This window comes from Bombus bifarius, unplaced genomic scaffold, assembly GCF_011952205.1.
Source record: "Bombus bifarius isolate JDL3187 unplaced genomic scaffold, Bbif_JDL3187 scf7180000008047, whole genome shotgun sequence".
Classification (NCBI taxonomy): domain Eukaryota; kingdom Metazoa; phylum Arthropoda; class Insecta; order Hymenoptera; family Apidae; genus Bombus; species Bombus bifarius.
In genome coordinates, this window is record NW_022884413.1 from 44,134 (window position 1) to 62,967 (window position 18,834).

The window sequence follows — 18,834 nt, forward strand, 5'->3', positions numbered from 1 at the left end:
GTCAGCTTCTCCTGTGTCTCCCAATATACACCAAATTAAGGACAAACAACTGTACGTAGGTCAGAAGTAATCGGGAGAGCAGTTTGGAATTTCGTGACGAATTGATACAGGTGGAGAAATTAAGGTCACTGGAAGATTTTGAGTGATGGAACTTCTTTGCAACTTTGTTCTTATGGACTTTTTTTTTCTTCAAATTTATGGTATCACAGTATCATCAATTTTAACATGTTTTATATCTGTTAGCGTTAGTAAGCGTACGTCTTCTCCAGGTTATCGTTTAATTTTTACACAGTCGCATAGAAGTATCCTTTTTATATAAAATTTTCATTTGAAGTTTAAACAAATTTTTATAATATCGATATACAGAGCGACAACGTGGGAAATATTTATCGTTACATGATCGACGTGAAAACGCGTCGAAAATAATTTGATTGTAAAAGCTGTTTGTAAGAGTCACAAGAGGAACGTAATGAATTATGACCAATTATACGTGTTAGCCTTTGCTGTCAAACCGAAATTCGATGATCGTTTATGGAATATATCGTACGATTTTGGAATATTATTTAAATTCTGCGTAATCGAGCTTCACGCTTATCCGTACACCATAGATCCCAAAATTCCAACGAATCAGCCTGTATATCGTGACTACGTCTAATCGGCCGAAAAGGACACACGTGGCCATATAAGCCAAAGAGGCATCTATTTCCTCGTAAACGGCTGGAAATGTCCTCGAAGCGTTCGTCTGTCGGTGAGCAAGTAGTATAAACCGAAAAGGATGGGAGAGGCCGTGATCTCTTGACACACGTAATTTGGGACGACGCAAAAGCAATGCGTGGGTCGTTGCCGAAGCTTCCTGGAAGCGTTTTCTCACGGTGTTTATATGTTCTTGTTTCCACGCCTTCGATCGATTCCGCAACCCACTGAAAATAGATCGTCTATCGAATCACGCGATCCCGTGAAATAAAATATGCAAAGTAGATCTTTTCGTTAATTTAAACTCGTTGCGATCCTCGACTTTTTATATTTCCATCTTTCGCCGATAACGGAAACTCGTGATATATTTTTTAAAGTTAGAAGGATACAAATTGAATCGAAAATAAACCGCAAGGTCAATCGTCGGCTAAGTATAAATGTCCAACGGTATAATTTTGCGTTGCAACGGTTTGATTCTATGGCGAATAATAGCAATTTCCGGAGGCCATTAACCCCTGATACAGGAGCGGTTAACTGGCCCCTTATTGTACGGAGTCTGATCCTGATGATCATTCAAATCGATAGTCCGGTTATGTAGATACATCGTGCGGATTAGAACCGATGCAGCGCAGACGAGAGATGCGATGCTGCACCCCGTTCCGATTTCGTATTAATCGCCGTTACTCGATGCACGCGACCTGTCTTCAATGTGTGATTCGTCGGGTTTGTGTGTATTTCTAATCGCAGAATGCGCATACGGTACGTCGTGAAATATATCGGTGGTTGTAACGGAATCGAAAAAGAAGGACATTCGCAAGTGAAGCTGTTGCGGAGAGAATGAACGATGGAATTCTCAAATCACAGAAATAGAAATTAACACGCGTTTACCATTGCACACTAAGAGGAGATTCCAACGCTTTGTTGCGTTATCTTGAAATAGTTGCGCCAATCTGGCAATTTGTAGCACTTTGTTAAGAAAATAACCGGAGAATGCGACGAAATAAAAATTTATGTTTGTACTATTCTCTTTGTCTAATCTACCGAGATAGTAACTAACATTTGAAATTATTTGCATAACTAAAATACATATGCATTTGCATAAAAGTCCTCGGTTTAGTCGTCGCTGTAAACAATCACAGAGTAAAGAAACACCGTACAATATGCGCGTAATAAATATTACGCGATTTTGCTACGTCTCGACTCGTATTGTACGATCTACTGTTGCAATCCGATACGTATTTCGTACGTTATATGTTACGTGCTAAAGCTGCCAAGTCTCACAGCTTCACTTGTATGTACAAAGCCGCGACTACATGACATCGTTTATCTACATCGGGCCTTACTCGAAATCTTTTCTACAGAAATGTGTCTGTACACTTTTGAATATCGCCTGTTGCTCGTCTATCTGGCTTCAGACATCGTGGATGCGAAGGGAAACTCGAGGGACTCGGTGGAAAATTGATACAGATTCGGAAGGAAGATGAGACAAATTTAGGAAATATCGTATAGAACTTTTAGACCTTCATGAGATGATTTAGCAGTGTTCGGAAGCATACACATTCTCCAACTAAAAGTTTAACTGCCTTTTTATCTGTCTTTGATTTCCTCGATGTAAAAATTTCCTCGTTTCTACTATCTTTCTAGCGAGCTTCTCCGCTTTGGTGGAAATTTCTATTGTGAGAATTTTCATTCTATACTTAAACAATAGGAAGAAGATTCTTATTTGGTTTTATTTTATTCTGTCGCTCTTCTTCCGACCTGTTTGGTTGACAACCGAGCGATTGAGGATTTTGTCATTAGGTGGTAACGACAAAATCCACGATCAGTTGCCGACCCAGTAAACGGATAGAATTCCTATCGCGTCGTATTTTGACTAGGAAGAAAATATGATTTTTCAGAAGCTCGGCAAGGTTAATCTTGTTTTTCGTTGTTCCTCGGTGTGTCGCAATATTGTTTCGTTTTGTTTTCGTAGATGTTCATAGACCGTAGAATCTGGTATTATTTGAATATCGAAAATTGGCGCAGATAGAAGCGGTGAAAGTCGATCAAATTGGTGGCGACAGATGTTAAGCACGAGAATAGTAATTTAATGGTCGACTAACTTCGATGAAAGCATTTCCCCGTCGATGCGTCTCTTCTTCCGCGTGTTTTTTTCGTCGCGATCAGGCGCTATGGTCTTTTTACGCTGTTCGCGATGAACGAACTTGTGTCTACGTATAAGCCAGGAAACATTTATCATCAGAAGCTCCGCGCCGATGCGTAGACTCGGGATTACGGTGGAATGTAAAAGATCCATAGAGAAGTGTTTGACTTTTACGAGCGAGCATGAAAATCGATCGTAAACGTCCCTCCCTCTTTTTCATAATTTACCATTTTACGTACTGTCATATCCTGTATATTACCTTGCGGCGAAAGCACGTCGCTGTATTAAAACTGACGTTTGAATCATTCTCCCAAGTCACGTGATACGCTAGCGTCATTTCGAACAGTATATTAAACGAAGCTGCCACGATTGGAGGGGGTCAAACGTGCGCCATTTTAGTTGATCGATCGTCGCGTGTTACTCGAAGACCGAATATCGCCCGTTTTCTGCGTCGTTCCTCCTTAATTTTCGTGCGCCCTTCGCATGGAACCTTGCAGGAAACGAGGAATAAGTCACATGGCTCGAAGGACCAAAGTAACGACGCAGTGATGCAATTTCTCGTCCTGTCATTCCCGTTTGCCTTCGTCTAATCTCGTTTGCCCGATGATCCGGCCCGTAATCACGTAAACGAGATTTCTCTATCGTCATCGTCTCGTTTGCCGCAACGGTGAACGTTGTTTACGCGCGTGAATACAATTTGCGTTTCTAGAAATAATCCGCTATTATCTCCCGGTTGCACTCGTCTTGGTTTCGCATCTCGCTAAACCGACCGTGCCCTCGTTTCGGGATAAACTCGAAAGAATTTCCTTCCCGCGAACAATTCTCCTAGGCATTATTATTGGTTGCTTGTGATTTTTCTTTCCATGAAATTGATAATCGAGATGACCTTCCGTGATTTATTTTTGCTTTCGAGAAAACACGTTAGAGGAAATGGAAAAAGAAGATACCGCGTAGGAGTAGTGTCGGAAAGTTGATACTGGCGTGTAAATGTTGGCGACTCTGATGTTGATATATTAATGCGTTGAAAAATATTAATGGTGCTCGACTCGACCGATGTTTTTCGATATCAATACGTATCGTCGTTTAATTACTGTCAACAGACAGTCCGTAGAAATGATAGTTTAATAATAAGTCCAAATGAAACCACCGAGGAAGTTAAAGTGCAAGTTTAAAAAACGGCATAAAGTATTTCGCAATAATTTGAACACCGATACTCGAGGACTAATAACGTAATAAGGTATTAGCAAGCATACGTATGGTTTTCATGATCGTTATCATTAAGACGTTAACGAGCCTCGCAGTCCATCCTTAATGTACAAATGCGTAATTTCACACAGTCTTGCGGTTGTAAAATACCGTGCGTATCGTCTTGTTACAAGCTGTAATTACGACTAATCTAATTGTATCTTTACCAGTCGAGCATTTTGCATCGCTGATTTCGTTGCCTGTTACACCAAGGGTTATTTCTCTCTTTTTTCGTTTTCTGCTCGTAAAACACCATTTGCACGTTAATTATCAACAGTCGAACGTTCTTCACAATTTCATTGGAGAATTTTAATTGTATCGATATTACGCTCGTTCGCGATGATACGGTCAACATCGTTGCTTAATCAATCCGTATCTTGTCCATTCGATTAATTGGCGAATATTTCAGGTTTGGTATGTACGGCTTTTGTGATTTACCGATCCGAATGATTATTATCGTGTTTGTCATCGTTATCGTTATGATATTATTATCGGAGGAAATATAAAATATAATAATTTGCAGATATAATTTGTCGATCACCGATGTGGATTTATTTCGAATATTTTTCATTTAGTTGAAATTTCAATTTTAGTTAACGAATTTCTGATAATGCAACGAAAATGTTAATTATACTTTGTTCCGGTTTGTTTCGATTAAAAATAAAGAATATGTCAACGTTAAGAATATTTTGTTACGTCGGTCTTTATTTTGGCTCGATAATAAAATTCAAATATTCAGTTAGCTGTTGCGACCTCTTTGAAAAGCGCGTGCCTAAAACTTGTCGGAAAAAGTAAACTGCGACGAATATACTCGTCAAATACAGAGTATACGTGGCTGTTATTACACAGAATTAAATTATAATGAAACGACTGTTTTATTTTTTAATTTTATTGCCGACAGGGAACGTCGTAACGCGAAATATTGCCATCTCTTCATGACGAATATACTCGTCAAAAACAGCTAACTGGTTAAGATACATTCCTCGGGAATGTAAATCAATTCCGTGGCGCTATTGCGTCATTATATTTTTCTGTCGTTGCAGCATCGAGTTATATCTAATATCACCATACTTATATCTCTTACAGAACAATTCGAAATTCTTTCAAAAGAATTGCAAGTACTTCCAAATGTCCATTTATACGTAATCACGCGTAATTTATAAATGAAATTAATTAGCGTGTAACGAGAAGGAGGACCGCGACTTAACAGCAAAATAAGCTTGCAGAATGTTCCGGACGAATTCTCGAGCTGGAAAATTTCGGCACGAGGTTACAACGTCATGTCCATCTAATTATGGTCCGGTTAACATAACGCTTCGTTCGTGAGTCAGCTTGTTGACGTTCTTTCAAACGATTTTGCTCTACCGCTTCGTTTCTGTCTTTCTTATTATTTCGTCGGGTCTCGCTCGCTCACGTTCATTCAAGACAATGAAGAGTGGTCGGTTTTGCGTAAAGATGATAAAAAAAGCATCAGCTCGTAAACACGCGCATCTGCAGCTACCATTCATATTTAGACACTTGGTATAATTAGACCAAAAGATTGATATTTTTTATATATTCTGAAAGTTGTGATAGAAGAACGTGCCTTTGCTGTTCATTTGTTTATAAATAGATCTAAGTTGAAATCAGTTGTATGTACAGCTGTATCACTCGAGAGAGGAACATGTTTAATAATAAATAAAATAATAATAAACAGGTTCGTTTCAAGAGTATTTTACATATTTGTAGGCGGTAACGTATCTATATTTCTTTTTTTTTTTTTTCTGTTTCTTGTTCTCTGTTATCGTTTATTGCGTCAGCATGAGGCGAACAGAGAGACCGGAAATGGGTTGCGAGTGAAAACAATGTGCGTTATAGCGAGGCTAGTGTTCGTTACGTGCTACGGAACAAGTCGCCTCTAAAGGGAGTACTCTTCTCCGCTTTTCCTTCTTTTTCTTTCGTTTCAGGGTTGATAAAATTGTTCGTGATAGAAGGGTTTATCGTGACTCATGGGATTCGCGAGATGAGCTGTCTTGGGGTAAATTTGCTTTGGTCTTCTTTTCCTTCCTACATAATTGAGTGAAATCGTGGCTAATACGAGTGACACAGGTTCCAACAAAGTTAAAATCGAGTTACTAGGAAGCTAAACTGATCAATTTAATTTTCTTTCACTTAGAAAGAAATTTTGGTTTTATATTTTCGTTTTAATGTCGGAATATAACATTAGTGGACGAATTTGTTTTTCGCGTGACTCGATCGTGCGCTGGTAAAGTTAAAATCCATGGGTTTGGCGAATTTTCGATGGCTTGGAAATTAAATAAAAATTCCAATTAAACAAAAGCCGAACGCTCTTGGAAACTATATGCAAATCTTAACCAAACGAAAACCAAAGTACAATGGAAAGCTAAACGATGGTCAAATGCGAAAAGAAATGGCACAAGACCGTTTATGTTATAATTTCACACGCGAGACTGCATCCTGCAAACAAGAACTTGGGACATTTTTTACCAAACTACGAACTATTTGTAGGGAATTTGTACCGAGATATACCGTAGAATTTCAAATTAATTAACCGTACCACGAACAATATTTCAAACTAAGTACACCGAAACGTTGTTAGTTATTAGTTAAAATCTGGAGAATTAAGCACACAGAGGGTTCGAGTTTAATCGTTTAATTTTCGTTCATGGTCTGCAGGAAGAAATTAATATGTATGTGTATATCCTTGGAATTACGTGATTCGTTTCTGAATCTCGGATATCCTATCGAGTAGCAATCACGAGGAAAACGTGAGATCGCGAACGAAACATCGTTAACATCCTCGAAGGTTCACGATCACATCAACCTTTAACTAATTCTCACTCGATCGTATCCAGTCGGTCGTACATCACGATTGGTACATAGAACGAAAGAATTTAAAATTCTATCAGGCACGTCGAAAGGTTCTGTCGTTTTTGTTCTTCGAAAGGATGGGAACCAATTATTCGCACTGGAATTTCTACTAATTAGTCTTCGATATAGCGTCCTTTTCGTTAAATTTCTCATTGTTCTTATTAAAATATCCTTCCAACCACTACTCTACGACTTGATTCTCAGCGTCGAATATTTTTTCTATCGGGGAGATTTATAAAGACCCGAAGAAATTGCCAATTTATATTTAAAAAAGGCTGAGAGAACTACTTTTATCGTATATTTTTTTTTTTTGAAGCTTCAACAAAATGCCAGATTTCTGGTGCGTTTCGTCGTGGAACGATCGATCGATCGAATTTTCAACAAATAATTTGTTCAGCAAAGTACATATTATGGACTGTCATATACTAAGCACAGAAATAAATAGATAGCGCACGTTTATGTATTTATTGCTTATACAGGGTGGTTGGTTATACTGGTGGTACAAACGGAAAGGGGGTGATTCTACGCGAAAAAAGAAGTCGAAAATATAGAATAACAATTTTTTTTTTTTTTAATTTTTCCATCGAGACAACGATCTACAGTGAGCTTCGTTATAACGAGACGCGATAAAGTGCGCGCGTACCGAGCGAAAATTCAAAGCCGATTTTCTCGAAAACAAAGCCTCGAACGAAAAATTTTTATTCTATATTTTCCACTTCTTTTTTCGCGTAGAATCACCCCCTTTCCGCTTGTACCACCAATTACCAACCACCCTGTATACGAGAAATTTAAATATCCAGAGCGAAGCACATACTTCTTATCGTGTTTACTAGGTGAAACAAATTTTTACTCGGATTCTACTTCAGTTGCGTTTGTAAATAAAAATATGAAATTGTACGAACGTCTGAACGTACACGATCTACTCGTAAATATACACAGAAAAGCTGACGATAAAATTTCTTGGTCGATCTAACACAATAGAACATCAAGATTCGTGTCGGGCGAAGGTCATAAGAGACCAAGTTTGAACTGTTGAAATCTGTATTGGACTGTGTACGATGTTTCACGATATCTATTACACTCGTATGAAGAAAAGATCGCAACAAGCGAAACTTCACTGCCGAAATTTCGTCGTAAGTAGCACGACTTTAACGCGTGACGAGTATATGAAAGATGCAAGTTCCTTAGACCGAGAGGTGTAAAAGTTGCTAATAAATAGCGCGATGAGTCGTTCGACTGAAAATTCGTGCACGTGCGTCTGTCGCTATGGCGAAATAACATAGCCTCGCAACTATGCCGGCCCTGGGCTGCGGCTGGCATACTTTTCGTGCTAAGAACCAAACGCGAGCGTGCCAAGCTACCTCGATGCGTTAATTAATTTTGCAACTTGTCGTCGAACGTCGATGAAAGTCGAATCTTGTCATTTCGAGGACGCGCGACCGTATACACAGTCGAATTCCTTTCGAGTTTGTAGCATTTCTCGCGAACTTGAAATTCGTCGGCCAAGTTTTACGCGAATTCGTCGCTGTAAATTTGTTTTTCCCAATTCTTGATGGCGAATATTACATTAACGCGTTCACCGCCACTTCCATTTATTCCAACACTTACGGACGGTTTTTGTAAATATACTGCGCGTGTCACGCGAAAGATTTTTTATGATACACGACGATATGATACAATTGGCGCGATCACGTTGGCAAAGTTTGAAACTGAAATCCGGAAATTCGTATAGAAGATGGAAAATATTTATTGCAGAAACGTATACTTTGGGATAATCAGAAAATTATTTGAGCAGTTGGTCGTCCATCGTGACTCGTAAATGTATTCTCAGATCGCTTTCAAACTTTACCACTGGTATTCAGTCAGCTATACTCGCAAACAGTTAACGTTTGGACTTAGAACAGTTAGGACATTGTACAGTTAGAAAAAGAAGAAAAGAGAATATGCTTTTCTCTACTGTAGTATATCTTGGGCTTAATTTTAAACGTGTGATCATTCTTCTTTTATCACATCTTGTCGATGATTCAAAATGGTTTCAGCCTGTTTGTTTTGGATCGGTTCAAACGTGAACAGAATAGATACTATGATTTATTTCTGATATACGCGAGTTGCTCGAAATAATTTGAGGGTCGTTCGTAAATAGATTATCCAACACTCTCGATACTATGCTATGCAAATGCTCTGTAAAGTTCATACAAACTGAAATACATGTAGCCTGGTTTTTCTCTATGTACTTTATAGTAAAACTTATTTCGCCATTCCCTGTTGAAAGCTGACGAAACAACGTGAATTTTACGTCGTTTTACGTCGATCGTGTATCCCTGTTTCAAAGATCTATCTCTTATTGTTTATAATAGATTTTAAAGGGATCTATTTTCAGTGGACATATTTCTCTAACGAAATTCGACGACGTACTTCTCTGCGTTACGAATTATTCATGTCGTCTAGATCACGTATCGTCACGAATTCCTTGGCAGAGTGGCTGATAAGAAACGAGGGCTCAGACACGAGCCAATCCGCTGTTTATCAGCTCGTTATCAGGGCCGCGTCAACTTATGAATGGGCGGAATGATGCCAGTTCGTACGATTTCGGGCTCCTTCATGACCACCCGAGTTTTTCGTAAGATTTAATTACGAGCACGAGAAACGTATGGACCATTCACTTGGTGGAATTTCTTATGAACTGTTTTTCAAGTGCGTGTATTATCTCGGAAATTTGGAATGGCTTGATATCAGGGCAAATCAAATACTCGAAAATGTCAAGTACTCTTAGCAAGATCAAAACAAATCTGTTTACTTCGGCATTACTTCTTAATATGAAAAGGAAGAAGAAGGAGCCAAGGAGGAAGTTAAAGAGGTGCAACCTAAATTGCATACTAAATTACGTTGTATTCACGAGAGAAACCAATAAGTATACGATTTACTCGAAGATGAACATTTTTAGTCGAACTAAAAGCCACCTGAATGTTTCCATTACCGTTTGATAAGGTCGTTCACTTTAGTTTCGTTTTTACTTTCGTAAAATCACCGTATTTTTGCTGTTTTATCTAGGCTCGTCGAAAAGAGAAATAATTTGAATATCGCGTTTTCCACTTTGTGACAAGCGACACATTTTTAAGAGAATTAGAAAGTCGTTAAAAAAACAAAGGATTGGAGATATTTTCCAGAAAACGATATCCAAACAAGGATAATAATCGTGGAATATTTTAGTGGTTGAAACAAAACCTCCCTAATATCTGGAACAAGAGTTAACAGTCTGTAATTTTTCTTAGTATAATTTATAATTTATAATTACTTTACCGAATAGTTATGTATTTGCATATTACGTGTTCCTACGTATTTGTAAAATTTTCCTAAGCGAATAAATGTTTTGCTTAGATATTTGCATAAACGAGGTCAAACAAATTTAACACAACTCCAGAATTGAAAAGTCGGTCGATATAGTCAGCAATATATATAGTTATATATATATAATTAACACTTGCAATTATCGCAATTTGTTTCAAAATGAATATCAGCCAATCCTCTCAATTAATCGCCTCGAGTTTATCGAAGTTCCCCGATACGATGAATTATTGGGTTTCAACAAAGAGAATGAAGTGGATAAATTAAGTACCATGAGAATAATTCGATAACGAACTCTGTTTCTTCTTGCGATCGGGTTCAAGTATTTTTATCGTCGTTTTATCTGTAGTAAATTTTCAGTTACTGTACTACTTCCTTTGAGACTTCCTTTTCCTCCGTGTAATTACGCTACCATGAAATTTGCCGGTCGAAGCTACTATCAAGCTATTTTCTTTCCTGTTTGTTACTTTTTTTTATCTGCATGAATGGCATTTAAAATTGTTGTGAAGCAAATGCCATCGCGTTGTTTTCAAATCTTGTTGGAAAGAATATTGCATAAAAGAAACGACTTCTCCAACTTTTCTTATTTAAGAAAAACGGGCTTCTGTTTTCCAACGAATACGTTAATTACGAGATAATACGATAATTACGAGATCGTTTGATTTCTTTTTTCTTTTGTTTCTCAAATTTTTATTCAATGACATTTCAAGAATTTTTCTTACGATTACCCGCAATGACGAAAGGGAGATGTCTTTGAATTCTCCTCTTTATGAAACCTCTTGTAATTTTCTCTGCTTGTTTCTAGGAAATGATAGGAAACAGAATAATCTAATCAGCGTGACTCGATAGCAGATTATCCAATAATTCTACTGTCCATTAAGTCTAGCTTAATTCAGTGAAATGACACTTTACAAATTTCTGAACCTTATCAAACAAGATTTCACCCATATTCCAATTTGTTCGTTAAATTACAACAACTTGGATACTCATCGTTAGTTACGTCAAAGTACCAGGCTAATTACCATTCGAAGCAACCTGAATATTCCTAATAACCATATTAAAACGATCAATTTCTCTTCGCGATAACCAACCTCTCATCTTCATCTGTCCACAAAAGGAAGAGTGTAAAAATAAAAAAAATAGAAAAAAAAAAAAAGAAAAGTAAAAGGAGAAATGGAAACTTCAAAATGAGGCATCAACGTGTCGACCATTCCTCGTACAAACTTGACAAGATATAAATTCCAATTTCTGGGCTGGAAAGGAGTGGATATCTGATGAATATAGAAGCGGATCCTTGGTTTCACCGCAGAAAACTTGTTCCCAGACCTGACAGTGGAGCATAATTATACTCGTCACGTAAATAAAAATGAACCGTGCAATTACTGCGCAAACCACACGAACTATGTTGCATATAGGAAAAAATCTCCTCCTTTGGAAATATTTGCATACAAGATACTGGAGTAACAAAAATGCTAAGTGCAGGCAAAAAGTTAATGTTCGGTATTCATCATCCAGTTAGCTACCACGTTATTATCACGCGCAAGTCGGCCTTTTACGTAATCTTGAGCAACTTGAAATCTTTTCACCAAAAAGCGCCGCTTACAACAGCTTTGAAGTTGTCGGTAAATTTATGCGAGTAGGAAGGTGTCAAAGTCCACATCTGTAACATTACGTTCGATATATTGCGCGAAGCGATTTCTTTCCGCACAATTTCTGATGATACAGAGAGTTCTCTGGAGGTTAGCGATCCCGCGAGTAAAAACGCGTTTGGCCATTCCAATCTTATGTTTTTTATCTTTTCTTCACCGGTGAGCTGAGAATTCCACGAAACCCCGACGAAACTAGTCTGGTTTCACGAAATTCTTTATTTTTTTACTCCTTTCTTTTTATCCTTTTTTTTTTCTTTTCTTTTTTACATATTTTTCTTCCATTTCGTTCGGAAGTCAAGTTCAAAAGTTCCTTCATCAATGTGTCTGTTAGCTCGTGAGTCACTCAGCTTGTGAGTGAATCGGTACACCCATGTGGTTGCAATTTTTGCAGGGCAGCTCTGCTGTTAAGTTGAACACCGTCCGTGATTTATGCTCGTAACTTTATAAAGAACGTTATGCGATACGTTTATGGATATAACAGCGTGCGCGGATCGTGAGATCTTTCGGGCGTCTTATCGAGGGTGGAGGTTGTGGCTAAAAAGTACGAAAGAACAGAAAGTGGACGGCGAAGATTACGAGATGCTTTCACCGCTTATCGAGTTAAAATTTCGTGAATCCTACAACTCGCGTGACAAAACGGCATTCGCACGGTTATAAGCAGCGTCATGAATATGCAAGTCATTTTTCTCTTTCTTTTTCTCTTTCTTCCCTTTCCGTTCCTTTTTTCGCTGGTAACCCGTGAAAGCTGTTTATTAAAACAGCTGTGCCTTGTCCAGGTGTTCGCCACCTTTTTCTGCAACTTTGTTAGATTAAGTGCACCGGTGTGAGACGCTCCATGATCACCGGTCATTTTATCTACTCTCCTTAATTATTTCCAAATTTAATGATTTACATTTCCGTAACCAAAGCACCAAATGTGTACGATCTTGGCGTTCGCAAATTTGCCGATGACACGCGATTTTCTCGTGCGATTTTAATCATCGCGCTCCATGACTGTTACTGCAGGTACCGCATTCTATAATACAATTTAATGCCCCGTAAGCGAACCAACTTGTTCACGTTTTAAGCTTATACAAAATTTAGCGAAATCCTAAAACGTTTATCAACGTCTTTGCCACATTATGCGATCTTTGGTCCAGGCAAATATTTGACACTTATTTTAGTAAGAATAACGATTAACTTGGAGAAATTTGAGAGATTCAATTTTTAAGTTTTTTCAAAGTTCTAGTAAACTTTATGATACGAATATTAAAATGCAAAACCGGGCCATACGATAATAAGGAAATGTAAGAAACCCCAAATTCTGAATCTAGAGAAACCTTTCTAACGATACGTAAACACGTCACAGTGCTACGAGTAAAAGTTGTGTGAAACTTCTTAAAGGGTTATGTGGTCGGTTAGTCTCGTTAGTTTCTGCCGACGACTACTGCGACAATCCGCTAAACAACGTTTAGGAATAATCATCAGGAATTGCCTGAATCGGACATGAATCCGACTAGTCACAATTGTGCCGTTCGATTGCTTGCAGGCGTCGCACTGGTACAGCTATGAGGGGCGGAAAATTCTTCATCTTCAATAAGAAGCTTCTTTGAGCATCGCTTTGTCCAGCATTTGCACACTGGTTCTGGAGAAAGGCTTCGAAAACAACAAAGGGAAAAGAACAAGAAGAAACTAAACCATTCGATCGACTATATCCGAGTCCTAGCTGTCTGCATCGAGTCGATCTTTTTTCTTAAAAATTCGCTTTTCTAATTGGAACTTGCAAGAAGAGCCCTAAGATCGATCTATAAAACCGTGGATCGAGGATCGCGATTTACTATCGGCCAGGAACGGAGCATGAAGCCGGAAGATCCGCAAACCAGGTCGTTGAGCAGTCATTAAACCAGCTGTGACCGCAGTTCATCGTGCTTGTTAATCATTTGCACAAGGTAGAAAGTCGAAATCGTCACGGAACTATAATATATTGCATAGCTGGAAGCCTGAGTCACGATTCTTGGTAGAATGATATTTGCAAGTTTCGCGCGATCCTAACGATTCGTCCGAGAACGAGCAGAGGTGGAAAAAAGGTCTAACGAGAGAGCAACTAGCGATTCTGCTCGAGGCAAACGATCGTTCGAGTTCCTTGGATCTGGAAGAGGAGAAGCGAAACCGTGTTGTCTGTTGTTCGATCTTGTTCGAGGTCCATCGGCTGAGATCAAACTGTTTAGAATCGCTTGACACACAGAGAGGGCCTTTGTTCGACGATCGATCGATCTGGTAGAGGTGGGGAGGCGAAACACGTTAAAGGGTGGGGTAATTTGGGAAGATTTGACGATCGTCTTCTCGATAGTACAGTCTTGTCTGAGACAGGAAGATGAAGATGAGGTGGTTACTGGTGGTCGTGCTCCTTTCCACCACAACGCTGCTGTCCTGCTGCCAACCAAATAGTGTTCAGTACAGGACAAGCCTCGACGATGACAACGACGAGATCAGGAACAGATACGAAGCGAATTACGCATATAGAAACACCGAGAAGGCTATCCCTAGGCACGGACGTCGCGAGAGGAACCTGGACGATTCTGACGATCCGTTTTACGAGCGGATCGTTTCCTACAGAAGCAACAGGGCCATCGATGCTTCCAGGTATATACTCTTGAAAAGAGCTGATCGCTTGTTTGATCAAGGATTTTTCGTTGTTAATCGATCACGCCATTACTAGTGGGTCCTTAACCCACCTTTGGTTGAAGGGAATTGTTTTTGGATACCTGAGTTATGTAAAGCGTAATAATAATTCTTTGCAAAAAATTGAGAAGAAAACGTGAAAAGAGCTTTCTCGTAGGGTTGCTCGTTTGCAGAGAAATCGGAATTGAAATGTATGGAGAGCTGCGTGCAGGAGGCGTAGGTACCATAATTTCAGAGTCGATTTGCGTGCCAACGAAGAATCCCAGAACAAAACTTTTTGCACGTTTTCTGCGCACTTTTTTGCGCTGAATAATCTCCCGTATCCCAAATCCCAATCCTATTTGTCTGTAATTTACGTTAACATTAATCTGTGTCTGTTGCGTCTAATCTATGTCTGTAATTTATACCGTAATTAATTTCTTCTATCGCCTATCTGAAAACGCAGTGTTTTAAAACACCTAATCAAGCATAATTGATTCAAATTAATCCCCCTTGTCTTTTTAAAAAATTACTATTCTCTAAGACGTATCGTTATTTGTCCAAAGCAGCAATACAATTTCCTAAGAAGAAGAATTTCTTCCCATATATAAAGAAACAAAATTTAAAGTATTGCACGTACATGGAAGGAAAAGAGAACTTGGACCTTCTTCGACTAACCCAAACACAGAACCTTCAATCCTGATTCGAACAAATCGCACCTCGCCGTACATTTTACGATACTCTCCAGCGATCTCGGCTAAATTCGTTGCCTAATGACGACAGGTCGACGGAAGCCAACGCAAAATTGACCCAGCAACCGGGCCAACTACCGAACCTCCCTAAATCGAACGCAAAACCAATCGACGTGGTTCACGAGAAGGGTCGACGAAGGGTCACAAACAAAAACGTGACGATTGGCGATGGAATTTGCCAGAGCATCGATATACGGAACAGCGCGTCTGGTTTCGGCATTATGAAGGATTGTCGCGTGATAGAGGGCTTTCTGCAGATCGTCCTCATCGAGAATAACTCCGAGACGGACTTTCAACCGATCACTTTTCCCAAACTTCGGGAAATCACTGGCTACCTGCTTCTCTATCGCGTGAATGGATTGAAGACTCTCAGCAATCTGTTCCCAAATCTCGAGGTGATCAGAGGCAACATCTTGCTGACCGATTACGCGTTCATGGTGTACGAGATGCAGAATCTACAGGAGGTAAGCATTACGTAGGTACGATTTATAATTCTGCGCTGCGAAGTTTTTACTTCCGCGGTGTGAAAAAGTAAACGAGCGACGATCGAATAATAGCTCTGTTTGCGAAGCAAATATTGTCCAGCCGTATTGGTGAAAGAGAGAACGAAAGAGAGAAAGAGAGAGAGGGAGAGAAAGTTGGTTGACTCTGGAAAAAAGAGATGGTGCTAATAATTCGCGTGTTGTTTCTAAAAATAAATCAATATTCACACCGCTGGCAAATATTTGCACAGAGAAATATCATTTTTCCGCAGTTCGTTCTGTATTCTCTGTTTTTTATTCGATCGGTGTTCTTGTTCGAAAGCAACAGATAGATAATTAAAAAAGATATTCGATTAGTATTTAGTTGAATTTAATTTTAGCCTGCTAGTTTAAATTTTAGTTTCGTTTCAACATAAACTATGTATCTATGTTAGAGATGGAATCAACTTCACTATGTATTTATAATATGAATATATGTAAATGTAAAATAACTTTAGCCTCGAGAATCGTATAATAGTTTAATTATTTTAAAGTTTTGTTTTAAAGATTGTTTCTTCTCTTGAAATGACATTTTTTTTTTGCAGACACTATGGCAGTGTATCCTTAAAACCTTCGCAACTTAATCGTGTGCTAACTTATTTTCTTTATTCTGCAATTTATTTCTAATCACCTCGGCGTTACGAACCACTGCCCGTTCTTTACAGAAAGACAATTTCCATTAAATAGACCAAGATATGTCTTGTCAATCGAGTAAAGTAAAGAATTTGAAATGCGAACCAGTTTGCAAATACGAACCACTTTACAAACGTAAATTATTTTTTTTTTTTTTTTTTACTTATTACGTACTTCAAAGCAATACATATCGGTAGTGTATCATAATCAGCAAAGAAAATTAGTAATTATGTTATAGTGGAACCGGTTAGAGGATCAATACGAAAAACACGAGTAGATGGACGTGCTCGGATCATTTCCCACGTTCCTGACAGAGAGGCTTCTCTCCAATTTGCTTTCTGGACGTAGCTAGTTGACTCGGCGGGTCAAGTGACGTTAATTAGTCAATCGAATTAACCAGTCGTTCGACCTCTGGCTAGCAGTTAGCTTTATCGGGGCTAAATCGACGCCTTGTGGCGGAATTCTTTCTTGCAGATCGGTTTGAAGAAACTTACCGAGATCTCACGGGGCAGCGTTCGGATCGAGAAGAATCCGGCGTTGTGTTACACCACCCTCGACTGGGACCTCATCGTTTCTGCTGGGGAGAATGTTATCAAGGACAATGGGGAGGAAGCCTCTTGCCCTGGTAGTTATCGACTTATTAGTCGATTAATATTATTATTCTTTCAATTGATGAAAATCTCTTTGAGTAGAATATCATGTTACGAACATGCTGTGTTAATAATTAAAGGGCTTATGATAAAAATAATTCGCGTTCGCGTTTTGTTTTATTTCGGAAAAATGGAAGAATGTTCTAATATATTTAATTTTTGTTTAATACATTGACTTTTTTTTTTTTAACAAAATATCCGTATAATCGGTACGTAATTACAATGCGGTAGTGTATCTAATTATTGGATTGGCAATTAAGTGATTGCGGATTTTGCCAATACCACCTAATGACAAAATCCGCAATCATTTAGTTGCCAACCGATTACGAAGATGTGGAATTATTTTTGCAGAATCGACTAATTTTCATTCGATAAGTCAAAATGTTGATTATTTTCTATAATATCGGTTTCATCGTGAGCCTTGATTTCGACTGCCAGAACGAGATATTATTTAAAGAATCGCAAGATTGAACGCCGATGTTCTTATTTTTAAGCTCGTTGATTTACAACATATCGTATATAAAGCATACTGTTACGATCAAATTTTGTTCTTTTTTTTTTTCTTTAATACGATTTTATTGAAATTACAAATCTGTATGCTTTTTTTATGCATGTGATTAAGCGATTAATGCTGACACAGAGATCTTTGCTTTTTGTGCTTGGTGTGCTTTTTGCTTTGGAAAGGCAATCTACTGATCTCTCATTTTTATTCTTTCTATTCTTTGTGATCTTAATGAACTTCCTTTTCTTTGTTTGGTCGGTTTCATAATTAAAAGATTTTCTTTGAATTAAAGTCTTCGTAGGATTACGCCCAGATTCAAAATACTCTATAACCGTGTATATAACTCGTTAATGTATAAAATTCCACTGCTTTTGCACTAATTGGCTGTTCGTTCTTTCTTTTTTTTTTCATTTCTGTTGCAGGCGAAGAACGGTTTGGTAGAATATTAAATCCAATCTACATATAACATAGTATATAAGCATGAGAGGTATAAGAATAGGGAGGAGTAGTACTAAGTCATTGACCATTATTTTAGATGCGTATGTGTAAAGAAAAAGTGTGGAAAATCCACTACATAGATACGAAAAAGTCTTACGTGTAATTAGATATGTGCGAGGGCTTTGACGAAATGTTTTTCTTGTGGATTTGAACCGTAAGTTAAAAGTTTTCAATTGGATTACTTAAAAATATGAAAAACAGGCGGAAAAATTTTGTGGAAGTTTTTTTTTTTTTTTTTTTTTTTGGTTAAGATTAGGTTTGGAATGGTTATAAAATTATGGTTTCTGTAAGAACATAGAAAGAACTAAATATAAACTTCGCTATGTTACTTCGGAATATAAAGAAATTCAGTTTTTATTCTTCAATAATTTGGTTCGATCTATTTGACGAATGATTTACTTTAAAACGAGAAAAACAAAACGAAAAGAAGAATTACTTAGAAAATGAACAAAGCAGTTTACACGATTTAGTTTTTATAGAAAATATTTAAGAAATCACGATCGTACGTTTGTTGTGAATGCTTTTTCTTTAATCGTCACAAATTGAAGCAATACATTTGCCCAAGGGAGAATCGTGTATGTACCTAACGCACGTACTGTAGCAATTGAACTCGTGACGAGACTTCAAGTATGTTTAAGAGCTTCTACAAGGCGACATTACCAGTATACGATCCTCCCAACGTCGTGATCGCA

At 38.2% G+C, this 18,834-nt stretch overlaps 1 protein-coding gene and 1 long non-coding RNA gene across 10 annotated transcripts in view; one reads left to right on the forward strand and one right to left on the reverse strand.

Annotated features, from left to right (window-relative positions):
- LOC117207960 overlaps positions 1 to 18,834 on the reverse strand; it is a 77,825-nt gene that overhangs the window by 40,423 nt on the left and 18,568 nt on the right. The window lies entirely within an intron of this gene.
- LOC117207938 (insulin-like peptide receptor) overlaps positions 1 to 18,834 on the forward strand; it is a 33,050-nt gene that overhangs the window by 6,781 nt on the left and 7,435 nt on the right. For 7 of the 9 annotated variants that reach the window (XM_033448662.1, XM_033448669.1, XM_033448666.1 and 4 more), the window contains 4 exons: positions 13,475 to 14,568; positions 15,370 to 15,802; positions 16,967 to 17,117; positions 18,067 to 18,081. In XM_033448662.1, coding sequence (XP_033304553.1) covers positions 14,300 to 14,568; positions 15,370 to 15,802; positions 16,967 to 17,117; positions 18,067 to 18,081 — 868 coding nt within the window. In that variant the 5' untranslated portion in view covers positions 13,475 to 14,299. The remainder of the gene's footprint in view (positions 1 to 13,474; positions 14,569 to 15,369; positions 15,803 to 16,966; positions 17,118 to 18,066; positions 18,082 to 18,834) is intronic. The other 2 variants (XM_033448668.1, XM_033448670.1) reach the window with 1 other exon arrangement.